This window comes from Mytilus edulis, chromosome 7, assembly GCF_963676685.1.
Source record: "Mytilus edulis chromosome 7, xbMytEdul2.2, whole genome shotgun sequence".
Taxonomy (NCBI): Eukaryota; Metazoa; Mollusca; class Bivalvia; order Mytilida; family Mytilidae; genus Mytilus; species Mytilus edulis.
The window spans coordinates 38322445-38348355 of record NC_092350.1 but is presented as its reverse complement, the minus strand read 5'-3'; the positions used below and the strand labels follow the sequence as shown (position 1 = coordinate 38348355).

The window sequence follows — 25911 nt, the reverse complement described above, 5'->3', positions numbered from 1 at the left end:
GTGAAGTTTTCTATTTAATTTGAAATTTAAAAATTAATTTGCTTTTGGGTACTTCACCTATTGCATATCAAATAGTACTGGATTCTCTTCGCATAAATGAGTATCAAAAATTTGCAAAAAACACAATAATAAGAAAAATTCTTAAACAATACTAGATGTATGTCCCTTTGATCATGTTGATTGTTTTTGCTTTTTCAACTGTCATCTGAAAGTTTGAAATTTGAAATAATATAATGTTCATAAAGTGTTGCATTTAAAAACTTTTTCAGATCTACCAATCCTGCAAATTTACCATTAAAATTTATCACCTCATTTAGTAGAAGGTAGAAAAAAAGAAACAGTGCTTGCATCTAAATCCTTTTTGTAAAATGCTTTATAAATGTTAAAAAAAGAAGGAACAGATACTTTGATTATCTTATTTTATTCTGAATTTTCAAATTAAATATATATATAAAGATGTATTCTTTTTAAGGTTGGGTTGAAGTTTCATTGACAAATAACCTTCACCTTTTATTTGTATACATTTTACAACATGTATTTAATGATAGCTGTACTTCACATATCTTAAACAGAATCCTACCTTATCTTTCAGCAGACTATCTTTACCAATGACCTGATCAAAGATATGTTTACCAACATTGGAATCCACAGCACTGAGAGGGTCGTCAAGGAGATAGATATCCGTGTCATGATACACAGCTCTGGCTAAACTCACTCGCTGTTTCTGTCCTCCACTTAAATTTATACCCTGTTATATAAACAATAAGAACTTATGATATTTGATAATTTGAATGAGAATTAGGTGAAAGAGGCAAGAAAATTTTACTTCAAATTACAAATTGAAGGAAAATGATATGATCTGATATGTATAAAAGCAAAATATCATCAAGGATACCAAGGTATTTTTTATATTACAACTATTTCTATTGAGCATTTGTAGTATTTCAGCTGGATTGAAAAAAACACAGTGGCGGTTCCAGAACTTTAGGTAAGGGGGGCCCGCTAACTAACCTAAGGGGGGCCGCTCTACTCAAGCTTTAGTAATTCCCTATATAAAACCAAAATTTTCCCAGAAAAGGGCCCCCTTCCCTGGATCCACCTATGAAACATCAATATCTTAGGGCCAATTTTAAACCTTCTTGAACTAACTCCTTTTGCAAATATAGTTAAAAGTAGACTGTAACTCTTTGAAAGAGTGATTGCCCTTAAATGAGGAATTTTTTATCCTCTATTGTCTTCTGAGCAAAAACTTAAGAAGATAGAGATAAACTAAACAGGCAAAAAGATCAGCAGTAAAAGATCAACAAAACAGATTTTTGTCATGAATTCTGTTTTTGTCTACAATTTTGGAAAGTGTCCTTTGTTGAATATGCACCTAGACCAAGGTGATGAACACAGGCTCTTTAGAGCTTCTAGTATACCAGTTGTTTAAAAGTAAAATGTAAATAAAATATGAGTACCGGTATATAAACACATCATAGAAATACCTTTTCTCCTATTTCTGTGCTATCTCCTGCAGGCAGGATGTCAAGGTCAGGTTGTAATGCACAAGCATCGATCACTTGATGGTATTTACCCTGCTCCATATCATTACCAAATAAAATGTTATCTTGTAAAGTACAGTTCTGTATCCATGCTTGCTGAGGTACATATCCTACAGATCCCTGTAATGTAATAAAATATTATCTTGTAAAGTACATTTCTGTATCCATGCTTGCTGAGGTACATATCCCACAGATCCCTGTAATGTAATAAAATATTATCTTGTAAAGTACAGTTCTGTATCCATGCTTGCTGAGGTACATATCCCACAGATCCCTGTAATGTAATAAAATGTTATCTTGTAAAGTACAGTTGTGTATCCATGCTTGCTAAGGTACATATCCCACAGATCCCTGTAATGTTTAGAACAAAGTTTTATATTTCTTTGGACACTGTAAAAAAATATATAAAATGATAGGAGATAATAATCTTCTATAATAGGGTAACATGGTTTAAATCGTCAATCAACTCCTAATTAGAGTTTGAACAGCCACCAAATGGATTATTCAATTATTAACAACTTTGTGAATCAACATTTTGTTCTCAACATCTACTTTGGCAGAGGTTATTACTAAGACACTTATTCCTAGAGTATCATATGCCTTGTAGTAAATATTCTAGATTTCACCAAAACAAAATTCTCATGTTTTTCTATAACTTCTCTACTATTCAGTTTTGTAGATTTTTAAGATGACGAAGGCTGATGATCTTGAATAAAGAATTTGCTTCAAAAAGTAAATTGTTTTCTTAGGCTGTACTATGAATCCAATTGTAATTACAATTTGTTTAGCTCTCCCAATTTTTGGCTGCAGGCAATCTCCAAGAATGTACCTCCTACTAAATACATCTAGTATGGAAAGTTACTTTTTTTCTTCTTTTAATATTTATGTTTTTCTCATTTCCCAAATAACATGGCAATATAACATACCTTTACATTGACTGTCCCTTTAACTTTAGTCATGTCACCCAATATAGCAGACATTAAGCTGGATTTACCACTGCCAACCTGTCCAACGATAGCTACAAGGGATTTCTCTGGAACAGACAGGTCTATACTGAAAAATAAATATATGCATATCTGTAGGCTTTAAATGCCAGTACCACTTACAATACACCACACTATTTATAGAAGTCAACTCTATTTAACATCAGCCAATTAGAAATACTGGTGAAGAACAGTTATAAATGGAATATCAATGTTCTAAGAGGTTTTGACTTAAATATGCAATATCAATGTTGACTGTTCTAAGAGGTTTTGACTTTACCTATCACAATGGAAATTGGTCAAAATACTTATTTTGAATTCATTTCATGAAATTCATTATCAATTTTTTAGCTTATAATTATTGCTACAGACAGAAGGTTGTTAATATCAAGCAGGTGCATTGTAATAGAAATATTCTTCTCATCCAATTATAATGGTTTCTCTTCTATTTCTTATGAAGATTGAAAAAAAGATGAATTCAAACTATCTTGGAAAACAAGTCTGTTCCTTTACTATTTTTTAGAAGAGCAACTATTGTAAATTGACAAATCAAAATAAAACAAGAGGCTGTCACAACGACAGCAAATGGATTTATTAACATTTATTTGTGTCCTGGCAATATCACAAGAACCATAACTGATGAACGGTGTAAGTGAAAATCGTCAATATCAAATTTGACCTGCATTTTGTCATCAGTATCATCATATTAAAATTTGGAAGAGCTTAGGTTGAATGGTTCATGAGTAAATGCAACAACATGAATGGAAACGCCATTTTTTGGTCTTTCAAGAACCATAAATCCTGAACGGTAAAAGTCAAAATCGACATTATTAATCTTGACCTCCATTTTGTCATCAGTAACAACATATTAAAATTTGAAAAGCTTTGGTTGAACAGTTCATGAGTAAATGCAAAGACACAACTGGAAACGCCATTTTTCAATCTTTCAAGAACCATTACTCCTGAACGGTAAAAGTCAAAATCGTCATTCTTGAACTTGACCTCCATTTTGTCATCAGTAACAACATATTAAAATTTGGGATGCTTTGATTGAACAGTTCATGCGTAAATGCACGGACACCACTGGAAACGCCATGTTTCAATCTTTCAAGAACCATAACTCCTGAACGGTAAAAGTCAAAATCGTCATTCTTGAACTTGACCTCCGTTTTTTCATCAGTAACAACATATTAAAATTTGGGAAGCTTTGGTTGAACAGTTCATGCGTAAATGCCATTTTTCAATCTTTCAAGAACCATAACTCCTGAACGGTAGAAGTCAAAATCGTCATTCTTGAACTTGAACTTCATTTTGTTGTCAGTAACAACATATTAAAATTTTAAAAGCTTTGGATGAACGGTTCATGAGTAAATGCACGGACGTTATTTGTTAGACGCCTGCCCGACCGCCTGACTGCCCGCCGTACATCCCCAAATCACTAACCGACATTTTTGTCACAAAAAATCCGGTTAAAAACTATAGTCCAATAAAGTTGGCAAAGCACATTCTAATTGGATAAAGAAACAAATTTTAGGGCATCAATTCCTAAATTGATGGTCTGAATTCCTGTGTGCAAGCTCATGCAAACAGTGTATGATTTGTTTAAAAATGTATATACTTAAGCGCTGTTTTGATCAAGTTGAATTAGAAAGAGTATAACATTTTTGTATTAGAAGAGTTGAAGGTATCATTATTTTATTGAATATTTTGAAATATACATGTACATTTACTGTTTCCATTGTCAGTCAACTCAATTTAGACCTAATTGCTGCCTGTAAATCTTCAATTACATTACTGTTATCTCCTAATTATCATTTTTACCACATTATGAAAGAACTTACTTCTTTAAACATTCTCCAATGTCTGGATCCCACATAAATGTCCCATTCTCAACAAGTATGGCATCATCTACATTGGAAGATATTGTTGATTATTCTTTTTTTTTTTTTTTTAAACTTTGTCATGTTGTGCTGACTTTATTTGTATAACCCCAAAAAATGTTTAAAAAGACTTGATTAGACCAGCAGTAAAAAACTATAAAGTTACTGCTAGTTATTTTTTTTTATTCCTTGAATAATAATTTAAAGATTTTTGGTGGGCCACAATTAAAAATTTTCAATGAAATCATCAAATTATCGATTATTTAAAAATTCATTTTTATTTTGAAATTAGTGATCAACATGTTTCAGTATTTGTAGAAGTAAAAAAAAAAGTAACAATCAAGGAATCTACATTACAACCAACAAATTTAAATTTCCCACAACATATAGTTTTGCAAGGAAACTTCATATTTTGGTGTGATGATTTTTGAGTGGAGATCTACATTATTCTCCAACTAAAACAGTTTTTTCAAGAAATAATATATCTAAAGGCAAAACAACATTTCTATAGTCGCCGTCATGTAAAATTGGCACCACGTTTTGTCAAAATTTTCTTAAATATCGACCGTGTTTACTAAAGATCATGTTTTTCAATTAGCGGAATCAAATGAATATCATACAGTGCAAACACAATAAAAGGTAGGAAAGTAGTGGATATTTGGACAGGATTTTACTTCCGCTAAATGAGAAACAATCTTGAGTAAAAGCGGCTAATATTTAAATTTTTTTGGACAAAAAACATGGTGCCAATTTTACGTGACGGCGACTATAGTGTCAAAAACTGAAATTAACCATCTTAATATCTGTTTATTTTCAAAATGCTAATATTTGAATTGGAATTGGTCTGCATTGCTACAATGTAGAACAGATGTCAATTATAAACATACCTTTGGAATAATCATGGAATACATTGTCAGCATCCAGTTCATCATGGCTTAGGAACTTATTCAATCTTTTTATTGAAACACTGGCCTGGAAATTTAACAAAATATACTATAGTCATTATAGATGCTGTTTTTAGTTTTCAGAAATAATAAAAATAAGCAGCAATATAATTTTTATATAACAAAATATCCATGAGAAAATCTGGTTTAATGAAAGACAATAAACAAGAGCCCTTTTCTTTTGATACCTAGTTGACATTTCAATGAATATCCTGGAAACATGGAATCCTCTCTGTTTTTCCGAAGAAAGATTGCAAAGCTATTCAACAGATTGTGTCTTAATTCTTTTCTTAAGTGTAGAAACAGTTGTAAGTCTTGAAAAGAAAACTTCACCAATCAAGATCATAAAATCCCTCATTCCACAAAATATATAATAGAAGATATGGATGTAAGACAGGAAGCAACAAGAAAGATAGTATTATTTAAGCAAGTCAACTAACTTAGTTATAGCATTCATACAATTGAATAAAATCATCATAGATACCAGGATTGAAATTTTGTATTTGAGCAGACATGCCAGACTCATCAGTGATGCTCATAATGAACTAGAGGCTCTAAGGAGCCTGTGTCGGTCACCTTGGTCTATGTGAATATTAAACAAAATTGTGTTTTGGTGATTGTGATGTGTTTGTAGATCTGACTTTACTAAACATTCTTGCTGCTTACAATTATCTCTATCTATAATGAACTTGGCCCAGTAGTTTCAGTGGGAAATGTTTGTGAAAATTTACAAATTTATGAAAATTGTTAAAAATTGACTATAAAGGGCAATAACTCCTTAGGGGGTCAATTGACCATTTTGGTCTTAACTTATTTTTAGGTATTACTTTGCTGTACATTATTGCTGTTTACAGTTTATCTCTATCTATAATAATTTTCAAGATAATAACAAATCAAAGAGCTGAAAGCTCTGAGGAAAAATGACGCCACTGCCTCTAATATTGGGATATTTTTTATGCAAGTCTTGATTTTCACATACCATAATAAGTTGAACATTGTAACATGTCTCGTATATGAGTGTGTGAAGTGAAGATGACAACTGACTGATTTTTTTTTAATACAAATGAATAGTTCAAGAGTCAAGACAACCTAAATGATCTACAGTATCCAATGACTACTGGCATGTTTTTTTTTGTACAAATAAATAGGTCAAGACTACCTGAATGATCTACAGTATCCAATGACTACTGTCTGGTTTTTTTTGTACAGATAAATAGGTCAAGAATACTGGAATGATATACAATATCCAATGATTACTAGCTGTTCTTTTGTACTAATAAATAGGTCAAGACTATTTACATGATCTACAATATCCAATGACTACTTGCTGTTCTTTTGTTCGTACTAAATAAAGACTACCTGAATGATCTAAAGTATTCTATTTAATGTGTATTTTTTTTCTTGCAATTACATTTTTCTAATTCAAGAATACAGACTACTAGTATCCTTTCAAACCAAATGATTATGAAGAGCCTGTTGTAATAAGCTCTTATACCCCACTAGTCCTATAAACATATGACTTCGCATTCTTATTCAATTTTTAACGTTTTTATACTGATATTTTCATTTTTTTTTAATTTTTGAATGCGAAGTGTGACACATTGATAGTAAAAAAAAATTATCAGAACAGTAAATAGAAATAGTAAATAATGCTCCTGAGGTCATATGTTATAGGACTAATTACCCACATACTCATTAAATAAGTTACTAGTGACATACACAAATGTAGTTATTTCTGTTACTTGAAGCAAATTCTGTTTCTTTAGATTTACACAATATTGTTATACTTGTTTTATTTCACATTGAAGATTAGACAAATAGGGATACTCCTTTGATTTTTTTATTTCATGTCAGTCAGGTCCCTTTATATGAAACTTGAAACCACTTCTCTGCCATATTGATATTTTATAACAACTCTGCCCATGACCCATATAATTTGATATTCATTCTTTAACCATATATTATAGTAAGCTAGTTTTTTATTTTTATTTTACACTAATCCACAATCTTTCATGTTAAATTTTGTCTCCATTTAAGTTTATGCCATTGAACCATCATGGTATTAAACACAATCCCAAGTAATTATGCTTTTATAGTGGGTCACCATATATTCAACTTGGGTGGCATTCCTGAGTTATTGAAATTTGTGTCAGATTGGATAATGAACTAGACCTTTAGGAATTGATCTCATAATTTAATATGGAGCCATCGTATGCGACCCCTACCCGGTAACAAAAATAAACATGTCAAGCGGCAATATTTATCACCAGAGATTACAAGTCAAAAGAGGATGGATAAGTTAAAATGCTTGCCAAACTGGAACTACAACAAGATCTCCAGACAAGGACACACAAAACATTCAAGCCAAAGTTAGTATTTATGTACAAAGAAGTTGAGGGGCTGATTCACGCTATTGAACCAGACGAATTCCCCTTAAAAGCATGTCCGAAGAGAACCATAACTGCCGAGAAATTCAAAGAATACCACGAAACAATTATTGTGGAAAATCAAGTAAAGAATAACTCTTACTGTGAGTGTATTGACATTCCGCCATGTAAAACACCCTACAATATTCAAACTCACTTTAGGGCCTTAATAATATGGTACAAGTCAAATCGGCACCTGGTTAAATCGACATTTAGTCAAATCGGAACCTATTTAAAGTCAATTAGGCATCCAATAATAAATATAAATAATTCAACCTTTAAAAATGTGAATAAACATGATAAAATTAGGTTAATATTTCTGGCCAACCCCTTCCTTATCTACCTTTTCTTGGGCAAATCTGGGATCAGTATATCTAATATATATGTTCCTGGGTAAATACTGTAAAATTTCTGGACAACTGATTCCTTATTTTTACTGTTTTTGCTTAAAATACTGTTAAAATATATATTAAACAAATCTAACATGGGTGTCAAATTGACTATATCAAGTGCCGATTTAACCAGGTGTCAATTTGACTAGATGCCGATTTGACTATACCGGGTGCCGAATTGACCAGGTGCCAATTTAACCAAGTGCCGATTTGACTAGAATTCCGTAAGATAGTGATCGCACCGATCAGGGCGAACGATCCCACCCAGCCAATAAAACCATTGTATTAAAGCCAGCATTGATATCGACAATTTAAGCACATTTCAATGCACATGTCATACAGATACAGTCTGTTACAGACTCTACTGTTGTAACTTTGTAAACAAAGATTGAGTCGGATGTCCGGTACTTCGATCTGTCTTATAACCAATAGAAAGTGTACCAACACGGACACATTATATTTTCTTATAAAAAAAGGCAGTGGTTTGTAAAAAGAAAAGACTATCAAGTTTTCCCCGATTAATTATAGATTTTTAATGTTTTAACAATGTTTTAGTTTTACTTCACATAATCAATAAAGTTATAACAAGAATGTGTCCTAAGTACACGGATGCCCCACTCGCACTATCATTTTTCATGTTTAATGGACCGTAAAATTGGGTAAAACAAGAATGTGTCCTCAGTACACGAATGCCCCACTCGCACTATCATTTTCTATGTTCAGTGGACCGTGAAATTGGGGTAAAATCATAGAAAGATCATATCATAGGGAACATGTGTACCAAGTTTGAAGTCGATTGGACTTCAACTTCATCAAAAACTACCTCGACCAAAAACTTTAACCTGAAGTGGGACAGACGGACGAACGAACGGACGGACGGACGAACGGACGGACGGACGAACGGACGCACAGACCAGAAAACATAATGCCCCTCTACTATCGTAGGTGGGGCATAAAAAATCTAATTTGGCATTACAATTAGAAAGATCATACCATAGGGAATATGTGTACTAAGTTTCAAGTTGTTTGGACTTCAACTTCATCAAAAACTACCATGACCAAAAACTTTAACCTGAAACTTCCACTTTCATTTTCTATGTTCATTGGACCGTGAAATTGGGGTCAAAAGTCTAATTTGGCTTTAAAATTAGAAAGATCATATCATAATCAACAAATGTACTAAGTTTCAAGTTGATTGGACTTCAACTTCATCAAAAACTACCTTGACCAAAAACTTTAACCTGACGGACGGACGCACAGACGGACGGACGAACGGAGCCATAGACCAGAAAACATAATGCCCCTCTACTATCGTAGGTAGGGCATAAAAATAGATTTATGAGTATCTTAACAACATTGGTTGTTACACTTCGATCTTTTTGGTAATAAGAAGGACCGGAGGTGTGTAAACTGGTTCACGGTTGATTACTACACAGAAATCATAATAAAAGCAAATTCCAGGTTAAATGTAAAATAGTAAATACGAAACCAAGAGCGGTAGATGGAGAAATGTAATGGAAAGTAAATATGAACCAAGCGTGTTAGGCAGAGAAATGTAATGGAAGTTCAGTTCACTAGTATAGAAACATGCTGCTGAAAGCGTCATTTTTCAAAAACAGCAAAATTTCCTTAAAATTACCAATTCAGGGGCAGCACCCTAACAACCAGTTATCCGATTCATCTGAAAATTCCAGGGCAGATAGATGTTGACCTGATAAACAATTTAACCTCGTCAGATTTGCTCTAAATGCTTTGGTTTTTGAGTTATAAGCCAAAAACTGCATTTTACCCCTATGTTCTACTTTTAGCCATGGTGGCCATCTTGGTTGGTTGGCCGAGTCACCGGACACATTTTTTAAACTAAATACCCAAAAAATGATTGTGGCCAAGTTTGGATTAATTTGGCCCAGTAGTTTCAGAGGAGAATATTTTTGTAAAAGATAACCAAGATTTACGATAAATGGTTAAAAATTGACTATAAAGGGCAATAACTCCTATAGGGGTCAACTGACCATTTCAGTCACGTTGACTTATTTGTAAATCTTACTTTGCTGAACATTATTGCTGTTTACAGTTTATCTCTATCTATAATAATATTCAAGATAATAACCAAAAACAGCAAAATTTCCTTAAAATTACCAATACAGGGGCAGCAACCCAACAACTGGTTGTCTGATTCATCTGAAAATTTCAGGGCAGATAGATCTTGACCTGATAAACAATTTTACTTGGTGTCAGATTTGCTCCTAATGCTTTGGTTTTTGAGTTATAAACCAAAAATTGCATTTTACCCCTATGTTCTATTTTTAGCCATGGCGGCCATCTTGGTTGGTTGGCAGGATCACCGGACACATTTTTTAAACTAGATACCCCAATGATGATTATGGCCAAGTTTGGTTTAATTTGGCCGAGTAGTTTCAGAGGAGAAGATTTTTGTTAAAGATAACTAAGATTTACGAAAAATGGTTAAAACTTAAGGACGACAGACGATGACGGACGACGGACGCAAAGTGATGGGCCAGGTGAGCTAAAAAAGTTAAAAAGGACAAATAAAGTACAAAGTTGAAGAGCATTGCAGAACAAAAATAGTTCCCTTGTTCTGATTTTTATCTAGTTTTTCAAAAATATAAACCTACTAAGGTTAAATCCAACTGACACAATTACTATTGAGGTAGAAAGTTTTCTACTACTTTTATGCACACAAAGTCACATACCTTTATAGTTTCTGTTAGAGCCATAGGAGCAAAGTTTATGGCAAATCTCAGAATGTTGAACAAGGAAATAGCAACAAATGCAGTCTCAGCATCAAGATAATGGTCTTTGGATAGAAATACAAAGGTAGCAAATGTTACCAAGGATACCTGCAAGAATAATGAATAAAAGGGAAACATGAATCCTGCTCATGTTAAGATTGAAGTTCCTTGAATATGAATGACTAACTATATTCTTATTTTTTTCAAAAACCAAAGTAAGTGATTAAAACATTTAGCTATCAAATTGAATACTTAATGCAATGAAAAAAGAAAGGATCACCAGTACTTCACCTTTCATCTGATACCTTAATTACTATAATATATGTTCTTTTCTGACTGGGCCAAATTAGGTGGTGTAACAACTTACAAAGTCCGCTCTAACCTGTGCTAGGGGCTGTCTTAAACTTGCAGTAAGGTGAGAATTTTGTTTGCTCCGTTGTCCATGTTGAAGGCCTTATTGTGACTATGACTTTGAGATGATGAACAGCAACAAAAGCACTGTTCCTTTGGTTTTTTTGTTTGTGTTTAAACTGTAATATTTATACATACATTGTATTAGACTTTCTCTTTTCTTTTATAAAAACATTTAGGAAACCAGAATAAAATAAAACAGGTAGATCTTCAATGTGAATTAAGATTTCAATATCACTTGATTTATAACTTACCAGATAAGGAGCTACACCCCATGAGAACTTGATTTATAACTTACCAAATAAGGAGCTACACCCCATGAGAACTTGATTTATAACTTACCAGATAAGGAGCTACACCCCATAAGAACTTGATTTATAACTTACCAGATAAGGAGCTACACCCCATGAGAACTTGATTTATAACTTACCAGATAAGGAGCTACACCCCATGAGAACTTGATTTATAACTTACCAGATAAGGAGCTACACCCCATGAGAACTTGATTTATAACTTACCAGATAAGGAGCTACACCCCATAAGAACTTGATTTATAACTTACCAGATAAGGAGCTACACCCCATGAGAACCAGAAAATCATACTAAGCATTGCAGACTTCTTTAGTATGGTCAGTTCTATGTTTCTGATAGCAGCAATCTTGTCTTTAAATGACATCTCCCAGGCATATAATTTCAGGATCTAAAAGAAAATAAAGTGTTTGTACATGAATACCAGTGCGGTAGTTCAAATTGAAATTGTGAATAAAAAAATCATTTTTTTTAAAAACTGATGTTCAAAAATAAAGCTAAAAATATGTTGTAAAATGTAAAATTTATTTATGAAATGGGGTTATGTGTTAAAGTTTATTCTGCCGACTTTTGTAGTCTTGAATTTAAGATCAGCACTAAAGTAACTTTAAGGATTTAATTTGATTTTTGTGTTTTTTATACCCTTTTAAAGCACTGCTTTCTGGGCTATTTCGTGGATGCCAGTTTTCATTGGTTGAGGAAGCCGAAGTGCCTGGAGAAAACCACCAACCTTCGATAGGAAGACAGACAATCCTAGTCAATTAAGATCAGAGTCGAGTGCACCTGCACGAATTGGGATCTAACTCACTATCTCAGTATTGACTAGCTAGTCATTACAGTCGAAACTTCTTAGACCACTCGGCCACCGAGGCCCCTTTACTTTGAGGAAGAACCATCACAAGTATTGTAAACATTCAGAACTTTTTTGGCCCACATTAAAAAATTAAGAATAGGTTCTCCTAATCAAGCATAATGCAGTTAAATAATTCAATTTTAAGTTCTCTCCTCATGAACCCAAAAAGAAGAATAAATCCTTTTTAGAGTCCCCTAAAAAATTGGCAGGTGTTCAACTGACATGACCAAACTTAGAGTTAAGGGTGGCAGCTACTTAGCATAACAGTTGAAAAACAAATTGTAAAAAAAAAGTTCTGGGTAGACCAAAAACGTCTCTATTTTTTTTTATAGATCTACCTTTCCATATTAATTGACTTAACTTTTAATGAAGCCTATGATTCTATAGAGAAATTACCTTTATACCATTGAGTACTTCTGATAATAATTTAACTCGATTATCTTTCTGCTTCATCTGCTCTCCCTGAAGACCATGAATTTTACCCATGACAACTCCATTTACTGGAAGAAGTAAAATAAGAATTCCGAATCCAGCAAAAGCCGATACTCCCACAGTCTGATAGAGGAAGTATAAACATAATCCAATCTGTAAAGGTGATGACCACAGCGCCCACAGGTAGTTAATATTGTCTTGGACATGTTGTGTGTCAATGGACATCAAGTTGACAATTTCACCGACAGTTGACTCTTTTCTTGCTCCACTTGTTAATGTAAGTGCCTATAAATATATCAAATGAATAAGTGTGAAAAAACACTGCATCTAGTTTAATTCAATGAAATAAAAAAAAGCAGTTGAACCTTGTTATCTCAAAATAGATAAGACAAGTGAAAAATTTTGAGCCAACCAAAATTTTGACTCAAGGAAAGCTGATGTGTATTTTAACAAAAGGAGACAATCAATTTGCATATGATTAGATAAAAGTAAAAACCATCATCGTGTATTCTGTTGATTAGATCATCAATTGTACTACTTGTATTCAGCACTGATCCATATTTGGTTTTTATATGAGAAAGTGTTTTTCTTTTTCTGTAGATGTTTAATTACTGTGAGTTTTTTTCTTTCTTATTTAGTAACATTTTATCTTTAAAGTGTGAAGGGTTGGTATTTTTATTCATTTGTTGAATGTTAATTATAAGAAAATATATAATATAATAGTACAACCTTTTCTCCGCTTCCATTTAGAGTATGAAGACATTTTCTATATTCCAATAATGTGTATCTTATTTTCATATTGGCAAAGATAAAACTCAAATCATGATTGCCTTAAACTTTAACCTTTCACTATATATAACTTCCATAATAAGCACTTTATTTACCCTCTTATTATCCCAATTAGGATAGACATATGTTCAGCCTACATGTATGTTATATCAATACAGTCCAGACAATGTCAATAGGCAGGTTATTCAAAATGAACTTAGGTATTAACAAGATGGCACACTGCTCTTACTTTATTTCAGATACTGTGGATTCATTTATTTTCGTGGGTACCAATTTTTGTGGATTGAGGAAAACTTGTCTGTTTTGCGGATATTTGATTTCTGGGTTTTGCCAATCTCTGCATATAAAGCCTATAGAAAATCTATAATTGTTTAACATTTAATTTTGTGGTGCACCTGTATCCATGAAACCCTAAATAAATTGGTATCTAACAATTTATAATGAATCCACAGTATTTGCATATATTTGATCAGTCATAATATAATGAAATTTAAGTTGTTAAAAGTTACATCTAAAATAAGATAACATTAAAAAATAATCTTGAATAAAAGGTAAACAGGTAATTTATGGGCATATCCAACAGTTTATTTCTGACGGTTAGAATTTTTCCCTTTTAAGATAAATAGGCTATTTTTTACCTGCTTAAATCAAATATGTAACACAAAATATACCTTCATGTGCTACTTTTTGATAAACACAAGCTGTTTTTTGTTAAATTATTTATAAGTTCTCTTTTATATAAGAATCTTATAAATTCATGAAATATTTTGTTTAGAAATAACTAAAATCTATCAATGCTTATGAATGTAGAAAAAAACTTCATTTTTTGCTGTATATTTATCAAATTAAAAAAAATTGCCTCATTGAATTTTTCATGAAATTTGGTACAAATAATCTCAATAGGTACAATGTATGAAGAACTGAATGTCATTTTACAAAAGAGGGGTTCATGAACTGGTTTAAAAGTTAAATCAGTTTGACTGACAAAAATCAGTTGAAAATGCATCTTTTCCCAATATGTCACAGTTTGACGTAGCGAAAATAACATTTTACGTTAGCAACGTCATTACCTCCCCTGTAACTGTAATGTATGCCCTTATACATCAAAATTTTGCCAATTAGGTTACCTTTCTATAAACTGCTGCCATCAATGCAGCCTTGACTCTTATTCCTAAGGTCATCCCCCAGTAGAACTGTTGATGGCATGCTATGGACTGGATGAGGATAGTCACAAAGAAAGCTGCTGCTAGCATATATCCTTTCCAAGTTTGTGAAAATTCTGATGAATCTGTTTCTGTTGAACCTTTACTGAAGGCAATCAAAAATCTAGAAAAAAACACAAACAGCAAATAGTTATAATATGTACAGATATGTATCTGTCCTATCTCTAATATAATTGTTCTGTTGAATCAACATTTTAACTTTAAAAGTAGTACTTGAAAATAAAAAAATAAATGAATTTCACATGCCAACAGTATTTACTGGTTTTTCTAGTATTGTGTATACAGCCAAACTTCTTTGTGTCGAACTCTGTTGTGTAAAAAACTTAGATGAGTGGTAGAAATTGCTTGGTCCCAGCAAATTTTTCTTCTTCAAAATACTGCCCATATTCAACATGATGCATATTCTGGCGAATCGTGCATGATTAAAAACTGGTTAAAAACAAAATGTTCAGCTGATTATTTAGAGGTTTTGGTCATTTGAGTCTTGAAAACCTCAGTTTAATCAATACATTTTCTGTAATTTCTAATGAGATTAACTAGGTTGATTAAAATTTTTGGTTAATTTGAAAAAGTTCTATAGATCTGTCTATGAAAAGTTAATGTAAACTGGTTCATATAATCAGTTTCATAACAGCGTAAACAACCGAAACACTTATGTTGGTAAAAATACTGAATCCATTACCTCTAAATTGTTTGCTATCGGCTATTGATCATAGTGAGTTTACACTCACTCAGTCTGTCAGAGGTCCCCAATAGGGATTTAGATAGAATAAAAGAGTAAAGAACATGCAGGCGCACGAAAAGATAAAACGAGAATTAAAATCAACATATAAGGTTTAGTCCTCTGCTAGTTATTAGTATTTCTTTGATTATGGCGTTTAGAACCTTTGGTGACTCCACATTTTAAATGTCTATACAGGTACGATATGACAAGTGGGCACAACAGACGAACTTTCACATAATCTAACCAAGTTAATTGATAACCTAAATGCGTCAAGACATGATCTTGTCTATGCTGTTATGAATATGATTCTATATTGTGTCCATTATATGACTTGCATAAACCAAAAATTTACCATACAATTATAAGAATGTACTGATTTCACTCTGCCAATTTCCAGGTTCAATGGACCACATAATCTAAGTCAAAACTCTAATAAGAACTACATTTTTTACAGTTCTCATCATACTTTACATGCGTTCTAAGTTTAAAGCTACTGTGACCACCACTGAAAGGTAAAGTAAACTGCATTAAACCAAAACTCATACCACATCTTCTTATACTTAAATTTACTTATTTTTGACAAATATCTATGAGTGAGAAATAAAATACACTTACCTCAGAAGTATAGGTGAAATGAAAATAGTTATATCATAGATCAACTTGAAAACATGTGCATGCAGTAGTTCTAGACCAAAGGTTTTGGCAAGTGCTCTGAACAAGGATCTTTTCTTCTCTTTAGTATTTGGATCCTTTACCACTGGCTTCGGAGCAAGTAGCGGTGTAGACTCAGACATGTCATCTTGCAGATTGTATCTGTGTGTAGATCCTGACTGGCCAAGCCTGCAAAAGTCATTGTTTTTTTTACAAATCTGAGCCACAATATAAAAACAATTACATTTTGATATACCCTAATTGCAGTATTTTAAATGGGAGTATGTTTTATGGACTTGAGGCCCATAGCTTTCCTGAAGAATCCATTAAATTGATGAAAGTTAAAATTTTGTACTTTAATAAGCCTTTTTTGATTTGATGATGGAAGTTTTTAATGACCTTGACTGGCTATTCAGCCCTTGCACAGATTTGAGTGTCACTAATGAGATTTTATAGATGAAACAAGTGTCCGGCTTTCAAAAATTTAATCCTGGTATCTATGATGAGTTTATTCTTAAGGCCATCCTATCCATAACCAAATCAAGTTCTATAGAAGATGCCTCTTTTTCTATTCTAATCACAGAAACAAGTTTATTGCTTGTAATTATTTCATATATTAAAGTCATAAAAAATTGACACTTGAGGAACTCTTTTGCTATTTTCTTGTATTCCAAAGCAATGCTGATTGTAACTGAATCCCAATGCTTAGCATCTTATACATGAACATTTTCATGTCTTTGTTTTCTCAGGAACATATTAGATATACTGTTCCCAGGTTTTCTTAAGTACTCTCAGACTGTATGTTTCCTTATATAACAAACTATTTACCTTGAGGCACTGATGCGTTCTTTATCCCAATTCTTTAAAAATCTTTTGTATGCCACCTTACACATGTCTCTCTCGTTTAATTTAAACATTTCATCTTCGTTTAAAGGTTTTTTATAGCCTTGTATCATTAAACTGTAGAAAACAACAGCAAAAATTTTATAATGGGTAAACTTGTTTTCTTTGAAAAAAAAAAAAAAAAAAAAATTCTGAACTATTAAAATGTCTGCAGCATAAATAATTAAAGTGTTGAACCATTGATAAGTAGCTTTTTTTCAAATTATTTATTGTGTCTTGTGCCAAATATGCAGTTTATGCTAATTATAACTAACTACATGTATGTATCATTGTCATTTTCCTTTAAGCTTCTTTTGTTACCTATTCTGGCATTGGACTCTGACTTCTCTTAAACTAAGCTAAACTGTGTGTTACATAGCTGTGTGTTTCCTTATTATTCATAGACTAGAGGTTGAGGGGGCCCTTTGGTATTTCACAAAACATGTTTAACCCCACCATGTTTGCGTCTGTCCCAAGTCAGGAGCCTATGGGCTTTGTTACTACATACCTTGTTATCCAGTTAAAAGTAATTCTAGATAAAAATGAGGCCTTCTGTTCTGGACACACATCCTGTGGTTTAAATAAAATCAGAATAAATTAATGTTTTTTTATATTTGATTGAATGATTTGGTTGATTGCTTATACATCAAAGTGATCTTTTCATACATCAACACTTGTTTTTAAAAATTCTAAAAAGCATTTTCACTGTAAATTTTTCACTATTCATTTTACCATTTCACACATGTACCATTACAAAATCTACTTAGACAGAAATTACTAATTTAAATGTTATTGCCATTTTTTTTCATGAAATTAAAATCATGCAGCAAATATTTTCATATCAACTGTTTTTGGAAAAAAAACAGACATATTTTGCACACCAAAGTCCATCTGTATTTGTCATGCATCTACATATCAATGAAAGGTTTACTAAATCTCTTAAAAATCAATTTAAAAACCTACCCTGTTATGGTGTAATTTTTCTGCTATGCTATGCAAAATCAATTCTATCACCCAAAGCCAAATTCCAAAATATACATAGATCTTTAGAAATATTGTGTCTTCTTTTTTATCCTGGAAAGATAACATTTTAATATATAGATAAATCTGATCTGGACTTTATATCTGAATTTATAGGAAAATTTGTATACATGTTTCTAAATCAGTAACATTTCAGTCGTTTACAACTGAATTTTTACAGTTCCTTCTGACATTGTGCTGTTTAAACACTGTCCAAGGTTGGAAAGAGACATTTAACTCAGTCGCATTCTGTTAGTGCTGGTCTAAAGTCAGGAGCCTGTAAGTGACAGGATCATGTCTATCCTATTTAATTTTTGGATATTTGTAACTTGATTATCAGTTAGATCATTGGTTTATTACTTTGAATTGTTTCACATTTTTTATGTCAGGTCTTTTATAGCTTACTATACTGTATGAGTTTTACCACATTGTTGAGGACATTAGGGTGAATTATTATTGCTAATATATATCCATGTCATTTGAACTCTGGATGGAGAGTTATCTTACTGGCAAACATATCACATCTCCTTTAATATTTTTAAACTAGTATTTTTAAAATGTATTTTTATTTCCATAAACACCTGAAAAAATTACCTGCAAAAAATATATTTTCTTATAATGAAATTACAGCTAAATTTGCCATACAGGTCACATCTAATAAGTTTGAATCTGTCTTGTCAGGACCTCTTCTTGTTCTTCTATAATAAGCATTGTGTACCTTAATTCAAAGGTTACTCCTCCATATTTGCAAATCCATACCAAATATTAGTCCGGCAATTATTGTATTGTTTTTTTCCAACATTTTGTTGCAAGAACTTTGTGATTAAATTTTACGAACAGTTTCTTAACAGGTATCACTTAAAGGCATTGAAATTCTAGTTTGATTCAAATGTTGGGGGATATGTGACATTTTCACCCCCTTTTTGCAATATTTAATGGTATTAAAATGCAGAATGTTGCCATGGATACACAAAAAAGGAATTATATTTCACCTTTTTAACTTTAGACTTTTTCCAAATCCAAACCAAATGGAAGATACTGATTACATACATTTGCACATGTATAACACAAACAGTTAAGCCAGGAATAGAAGATTATAAAACATTTTGTAGTTCATTTTAATTTTATTTTTTAACTGTGGAGTTTTACCTAAGGTGGGGTATATAAAATTTGAAGATAAAAGGGAAAACCTTTTTACTGTATTTCTGTCTATAAAACTGTATCTTTTTTTGTTATATATCATATTATAAATGCTTAATGCAATACCTTTTTCAGAAGCTTTGTGTAGAATGGAATGATTTTGGTTAATATAGCAAATGTCCAATAAATAAACAGCACACCAGACGTCACCAAACCTTTGTGTCTTTCCAATGCAATGTAGAATATCACCAGCAGCTAAAAAATAAAACCCATGATCTTGTACTTATTAGTAATTTATATGTGTTTACTGTCATCCCAAAATATGTGAAGGCTTGTGGTCAAGTGGTCTAAGTAGTGCATTTACATCACTAGCCTGTCAACACTGAGGTTATCAGTTATCCCTATGATCATAACATTTCCTACCATTGAAGGTCAGCAGTTCTTTCTAATATGTCACCCTGGCTTCCTCCGCTAATAAAAAACTGACCAAACATAGCTGAATACTGCTGAAAGGGGCATTAAACATCATTCAATCAATTAAAACAATTTGGTCAAATTAAAATTGTTAAGTCTCACTGAAAGTGTTTTTTAAGAATTGCTGGGACTGTAGGACCTAAGACACAAGCAAGTTCTAAAAAGGGAATTCAACTAAAAAGTGTCTATGTAGATGAAATTGTATGATTTATATATCATAAAACCCTTTTCATTTCTGGCTCATCGTTCTATTGTGATATACCAGTATACTACCATTACTTGAAAAGACACTTGAACTAAGGAAATCATTGCTAAAGTACAAAACAAAAATAGGTGATAACAGGTTAATGTTACTGATGCCTTGTTAAAGCATTAGCTTTCATTATAATCCACAAAAAAAGTTATGACCTTTTACCTACAATGTACTTCTTTTTCTTTCCAAAAACAGAAACTTTTGTCAATGAGATGAAACTCAATTTTTATCACTTACAAAACACTTGAAGTAAAACATGAGTTGGGATACAATCTTACCTTTGATTGCAATTTCTTTTTATTCATTCAAAGTAAACTAACTGATTTAAGTAAGCGAATTATTTCTGTGCGTTTCATGAGTAGAAAAATAACATAAAATCAAATCTGCATGAATATGTGATCTTGTATAAATATATAAAGAAAATGAAGATTGCCAAAAAAAATGCTGTGAATATAAAAAAGAAGATGTGGTATGATTGCCAATGAGACAACTCTCAACAAGACACCAAATGACACAGAAATACAGGTCACAAAGTTGGCTAGAGAGAATTTAATGCCACATAAAGTATTCAGAAAAATAAGTTGGCTTACAGTATAATCATGAACTTACAATTGTGGCTGCTTCAATCACAGGACCAACTAATGAACTTACAATTGTGGCTGCTTCAATCACAGGACCAACTAATGAACTTACAATTGTGGCTGCTTCAATCACAGGACCAACTAATGAACTTACAATTGTGGCAGCTTCAATCACAGGCCCAACTAATGAACTTAAAATTGTGGCAGCTTCAATCACAGGCCCAACTAATGAACTTACAATTGTGGCAGCTTCAATCTCAGGCCCAACTAATGAACTTACAATTGTGGCTGCTTCAATCACAGGCCCAACTAATGAACTTACAATTGTGGCTGCTTCAATCACAGGCCCAACTAATGAACTTACAATTGTGGCAGCTTCAATCACAGTCCCAACTAATGAACTTACAATTGTGGCAGCTTCAATCACAGGCCCAACTAATGAACTTACAATTGTGGCTGCTTCAATCACAGGCCCAACTAATGAACTTACAATTGTGGCTGCTTCAATCACAGGCCCAACTAATGAACTTACAATTGTGGCTGCTTCAATCACAGGCCCAACTAATGAACTTACAATTATGGCTGCTTCAATCACAGGCCCAACTAATGAACTTACAATTGTGGCTGCTTCAATCACAGGCCCAACTAATGAACTTACAATTGTGGCAGCTTCAATCACAGGCCCAACTAATGAACTTACAATTGTGGCAGCTTCAATCACAGGCCGAACTAATGAACTTACAATTGTGGCTGCTTCAATCACAGGCCCAACTAATGAACTTACAATTGTGGCGGCTTCAATCACAGGCCCAACTAATGAACTTACAATTGTGGCGGCTTCAATCACAGGCCCAACTAATGAACTTACAATTGTGGCTGCTTCAATCACAGGCCCAACTAAGGATGCTTTCCAGTACGATGATTCTTCTTTCAAGTCAACAGCAGCATAAACAACGTTGATTGTAGTCAGTACCAACATTATTAGTGCAAATATCTATATAAATATAAAGAAAATAGTAAATATTGTGGATTCATTTATTTTCATGGGTACCAAAATTTGTAGATTGTGGAAAACTAACATTTGCAATTGTAACCAATGTTGATTTCATCATGGATGGCTGATGTGGGACTATTGCTAATGGTTATACTAAGAAAACCATTTACTTGTACTTACTCCTCAGTCATGCAAGTATATAATAAATCTACTTATTATAGGTTAGTCTTTATGCAAATTTCTTATATCATCTGTTCATTTCATTGGACATACTTCATCTGATAATTTTAGCTAACTTTCATAAGCCCCTACCAATGGCAACATGTTAGATTATGCCTAAATTCAACACCTACTGAGCTTTAAAAATTGTTGATGCATACATGTGCTCAAGAGTTGAGGTTTAAGCCTTAAATCCTAAAGTTGGATGAAGGCCTTAGAGTGATTAACACAATCGTTGAAAAATTATCACTCGCACTTTGTGTGATAATTTTTTCCCTCATGTATTAATCTACCCTATCACCTTGTCCTTCATCCAAGGGCAGTATATCTATAATAATAAATTTCATTAAAAATTCCTTAGGAATCTTATTATGAAATGGCTTACAAATTTATTTTCAATATATTTAGGATACAGTCTCATGGACAAGACAGATTACATTGTTACTTCTAATTGACAATGCAAATTACATTGTTTCTTCTCAATGACAATACAAATTACATTGTTTCTTCTCATTAACAATAAAAATTACATTGTTTCTTCTTGTGGACCATTGACAATGCAAATTACACTGTTTCTTTTCATTAACATGATTAACAATACAAATTCTATTGTTTCTTCTCATGGACAATACAAATTACATTGTTTCTTCTCAAAGACTATACAAATTACATTGTTTCTTCTAATTGACAATGCAAATAACATTGTTTCTTCTCAATGACTATACAAATTACATTTTTTCTTCTAATTGACAATGCAAATTACTTGTTTCTTCTTAATGACTGTACAAATTACATTGTTTCTTCTTAATGTCTATACAAATTACATTCTTTCTTCTTTATGACAAAACAGATTACATTGTTTCTTCTCTATGACAAAATAGATAACATGTTTCTTCTCAATGACAATGCAAATAACATTGTGATTTCTAAGACAATGCAATTTACATTGTGATTTCTCAATAACAATACAAATTACATTGTGATTTCTCAATGACAATACAAATTACATTGTGATTTCTCAATGACAATACAAATTATGAGGTGGGGTAGGAGGGGTCCTCATCCCGAAATTCTGGGCTTAAAAACACGAAATCCCGAGGTCCTGAATTTAAATAAATTTAAATCCTGACTTCCCGAAACTCGAAAATAGAATTCCCGGATCCCGAAAGGGTCAATCCCAAAATCCTGAGCTTAAAAACACCTGATCCCGGAGTCCTGATAAAGGTCCTATCCCCCCTCAATTATGTTATTTCTTCTCATGAAAAATATACATTGCATTGTTGTTGCATTATTCAAGATTCAATCAGAAGTTACTGTTTAAGTTCATGATGTTTATCATTAACAAATTTGTCAATATTTTCCGAACTGACATTTGTGGACAACAATGTAGTACAATTTGTGTACATAATATATAATTAAAAATCAAAATAAAATAACCATACAAACCATCTTAAGGTAGGTGATACTGGACCATTTCCCTCTGACAGACTTTGTTGCCAGTAGATATCTGAGATAAAATGGAGTAGCTAACCACAACCATCCACTTGGTACCCATATCAACACAGTATCCTGGAAACATTGTGTAAACTCTGGCCATTCTCCCCTCCAGGTCAAGTTCAGATCCTACAACACACAAGAAAATTCATGAAGTTTTTTTTTTGTCTTGGTCTTATCAAAGATGAAAGATCAGAATTGTATCTACAATTCTAATAATTAACAGTTATATATATATTTATATATATTCTCTCTAATATGCATCATGTCTACTTAAGTGTTTTATGGCATTACTAAATCATTGTAAATTGGATCTCTTTCAAAAATATATAAAACAGTTTTATATAATAGTAAATTGTTTAAAAAGGTTTATTTAGGTGTAATACCACCAAATCATAGTACATTGTGTATGTCACATCAGGTTTCATAAAAAAAAAAGGTAGAAAAAATATTCCCTTGAATTTGACAGTTGTATGAAATTGATCCTACATTTCATTGCAGTAAGCCCTCTCTGAGTAATAAGTTTGCTTCAAAGCACAATACTTTTTTTATTTGCTGTTTCTATTGAAAATTTTGGAAACTTGAGGTTACATGGTTGTAACTAGTGATTGTACATAGTTAAAAAGGGGTGAAAATCTGATTGGTTAACTTCCAGTGATGGTTATTGAAATGGTGTGAAATTTTGTCTATAATACTACATTTATGCCAAGAATTTCTTTATTTGAAATAAAGATAAATTCTCACAATTTTTCAAAAAGTACAACATATTTAATAGACTTATAGGGGAAAATAAATGTTGGTATTACATTTTATATAGATTAGACCGTTTGTTTTCCTGTTTGAATTGTTTTACACTTGTCATTGTTGTAGCTTGCTGTTCAGTGTGACCCAGGACTCACTGTTGAAGACTGTTCTTTGACATATAATTGTTTACTCGTACTAATTGTGACTTGGATGGAGAGTTAGCACTCATACCACATCTTTTTTATGTATATTTACCAGATTAACACAAATACAATGTATCTATACCATAGTCTATATTCCAAATTTCATATCTATTCGTTATTATGTCAAGTTATGAAATGATTTACATTCATACTATGACAGTATAAATAATGTCTTCTTGTGACCTTCATTTCAGTGATAATTTTTATCAATGAAATTTTGTTCGTGGCTTCTTTTCCAACACTCCAATAAGATAAATTCACAATTTTTATGAAACAAATTTTTTTTTTGTCACATGATTCCATTTTGACAATTCCCGTTAGTTAAATATTTTCAAAAATAACGATAACAGATAATTATTTGGGCCCTCTGACAAATCATGATAAGGATATTTTGACAAATCAAAGATGAAATTTTAGCCAATTTGAAGCTAATGACAGCCAAAAATGTGCATTTTTACCCTCATTCATCCCTACAACTAATTAATTATAGTCAATGCGACCTCCTCTAGCCTCTAACACGGCGACAAAACATTAATACATTTTGTAACTAAACTTTTGCTCCATTTATGTCAATCTAAAATCAATCCAAAGTTGAAAGGATTTATAATGGGACAAGCAAAGAATTTGACTATCATTATGCTAAGTAATAAAGGACTTACAAATTATCTCCGTTTGAAACATTTTATTAAATTTTTAATTTTGTATTTTGCAGTGAAATCTATACCTTAAATGTGCACTGATGACCTATAAGTTTCCAATGTTTACTTTTTTTTTTATGAAAAAATATATCTCTAACTAAAGGCAAAAGCAATGAACTGTTGAAAAGGTAAAATGTTTCCACAGAAATATTTGCCTAAAATATATATTTTTCATTAAATAGAGTCCTCGTATAAATTTAGATTTCATTACCAACAATGGCAGTTAATTAATTAAATATTCATCTTCAAAATGACTTCTAAAGGAGCTAAGTTTATGTAACCCGATTGCACATTTAAAATCTTATGTATAAGTAATGTGTCTTAGCTATCTTATAAGATCTTATAAAGTCTAGCTTGTACAACCTGTTTAAAACAGCAAGTCTTACCCAAATCGACGAATTATTGCAAAACTCGTTCATCTTAACAAAGACACTAACTCGGACCCTCTGATTTGTTCACCGTTACATCCTGGATTGAACACTTTTCTCCGAAGTCCTATTTTATGACATTTGGGATAAATGTATGGCGTGCTGTATAAATATTTATTCAATGTTTTTAAAAGTGATCTTATATTGTAAAAATAAGTCAACATGACCGAAATGGTCAGTTGACCCCTTTAGGAGTTATGGCCCTTTATAGTCAACTATTTTCCGTAAATCTTAGTTATCTTTTACAAAAATCTTCTCCTCTGGAACTACTGGGCCAAATTTAACCAAACATGGCCAAAATCATTATTTGGGTATCTAGTTTAAAAATTGTGTCTGGTGACCCGGCTTACCAACCAAGATGGCCGCAATGGCTAAAAATAGAACATAGGGGTAAAATGCAGTTTTTAGCTTACAACTCAAAAACAAAAGCATCTAGAGCAAATCTGACTGGGTAAAATTGTTTATCA

The 25911-nt window shown here is 32.2% G+C and overlaps 1 protein-coding gene across 2 annotated transcripts in view; it reads right to left on the bottom strand.

The window, feature by feature from the left end:
• Positions 1 to 25552, bottom strand: part of LOC139481403 (multidrug resistance-associated protein 1-like) — a 41084-nt gene extending 15532 nt beyond the window's left edge. Inside the window, exons 1-17 of one of the 2 annotated variants that reach the window (XM_071264724.1) lie at positions 25403 to 25552; positions 23324 to 23500; positions 21533 to 21658; positions 19483 to 19611; positions 18160 to 18270; positions 17705 to 17766; positions 17143 to 17274; positions 16279 to 16503; positions 14844 to 15042; positions 12892 to 13212; positions 11896 to 12033; positions 10884 to 11030; positions 5295 to 5379; positions 4369 to 4435; positions 2471 to 2597; positions 1488 to 1664; positions 581 to 748 (exon numbers count right to left, since the gene is read on the bottom strand). In XM_071264724.1, coding sequence (XP_071120825.1) covers positions 581 to 748; positions 1488 to 1664; positions 2471 to 2597; positions 4369 to 4435; positions 5295 to 5379; positions 10884 to 11030; positions 11896 to 12033; positions 12892 to 13212; positions 14844 to 15042; positions 16279 to 16503; positions 17143 to 17274; positions 17705 to 17766; positions 18160 to 18270; positions 19483 to 19611; positions 21533 to 21658; positions 23324 to 23500; positions 25403 to 25435 — 2424 coding nt within the window. In that variant the 5' untranslated portion in view covers positions 25436 to 25552. The remainder of the gene's footprint in view (positions 1 to 580; positions 749 to 1487; positions 1665 to 2470; positions 2598 to 4368; positions 4436 to 5294; positions 5380 to 10883; positions 11031 to 11895; positions 12034 to 12891; positions 13213 to 14843; positions 15043 to 16278; positions 16504 to 17142; positions 17275 to 17704; positions 17767 to 18159; positions 18271 to 19482; positions 19612 to 21532; positions 21659 to 23323; positions 23501 to 25402) is intronic. The other variant, XM_071264723.1, reaches the window with a different exon arrangement.
• Between the last annotated feature and the right edge of the window lie 359 nt (positions 25553 to 25911).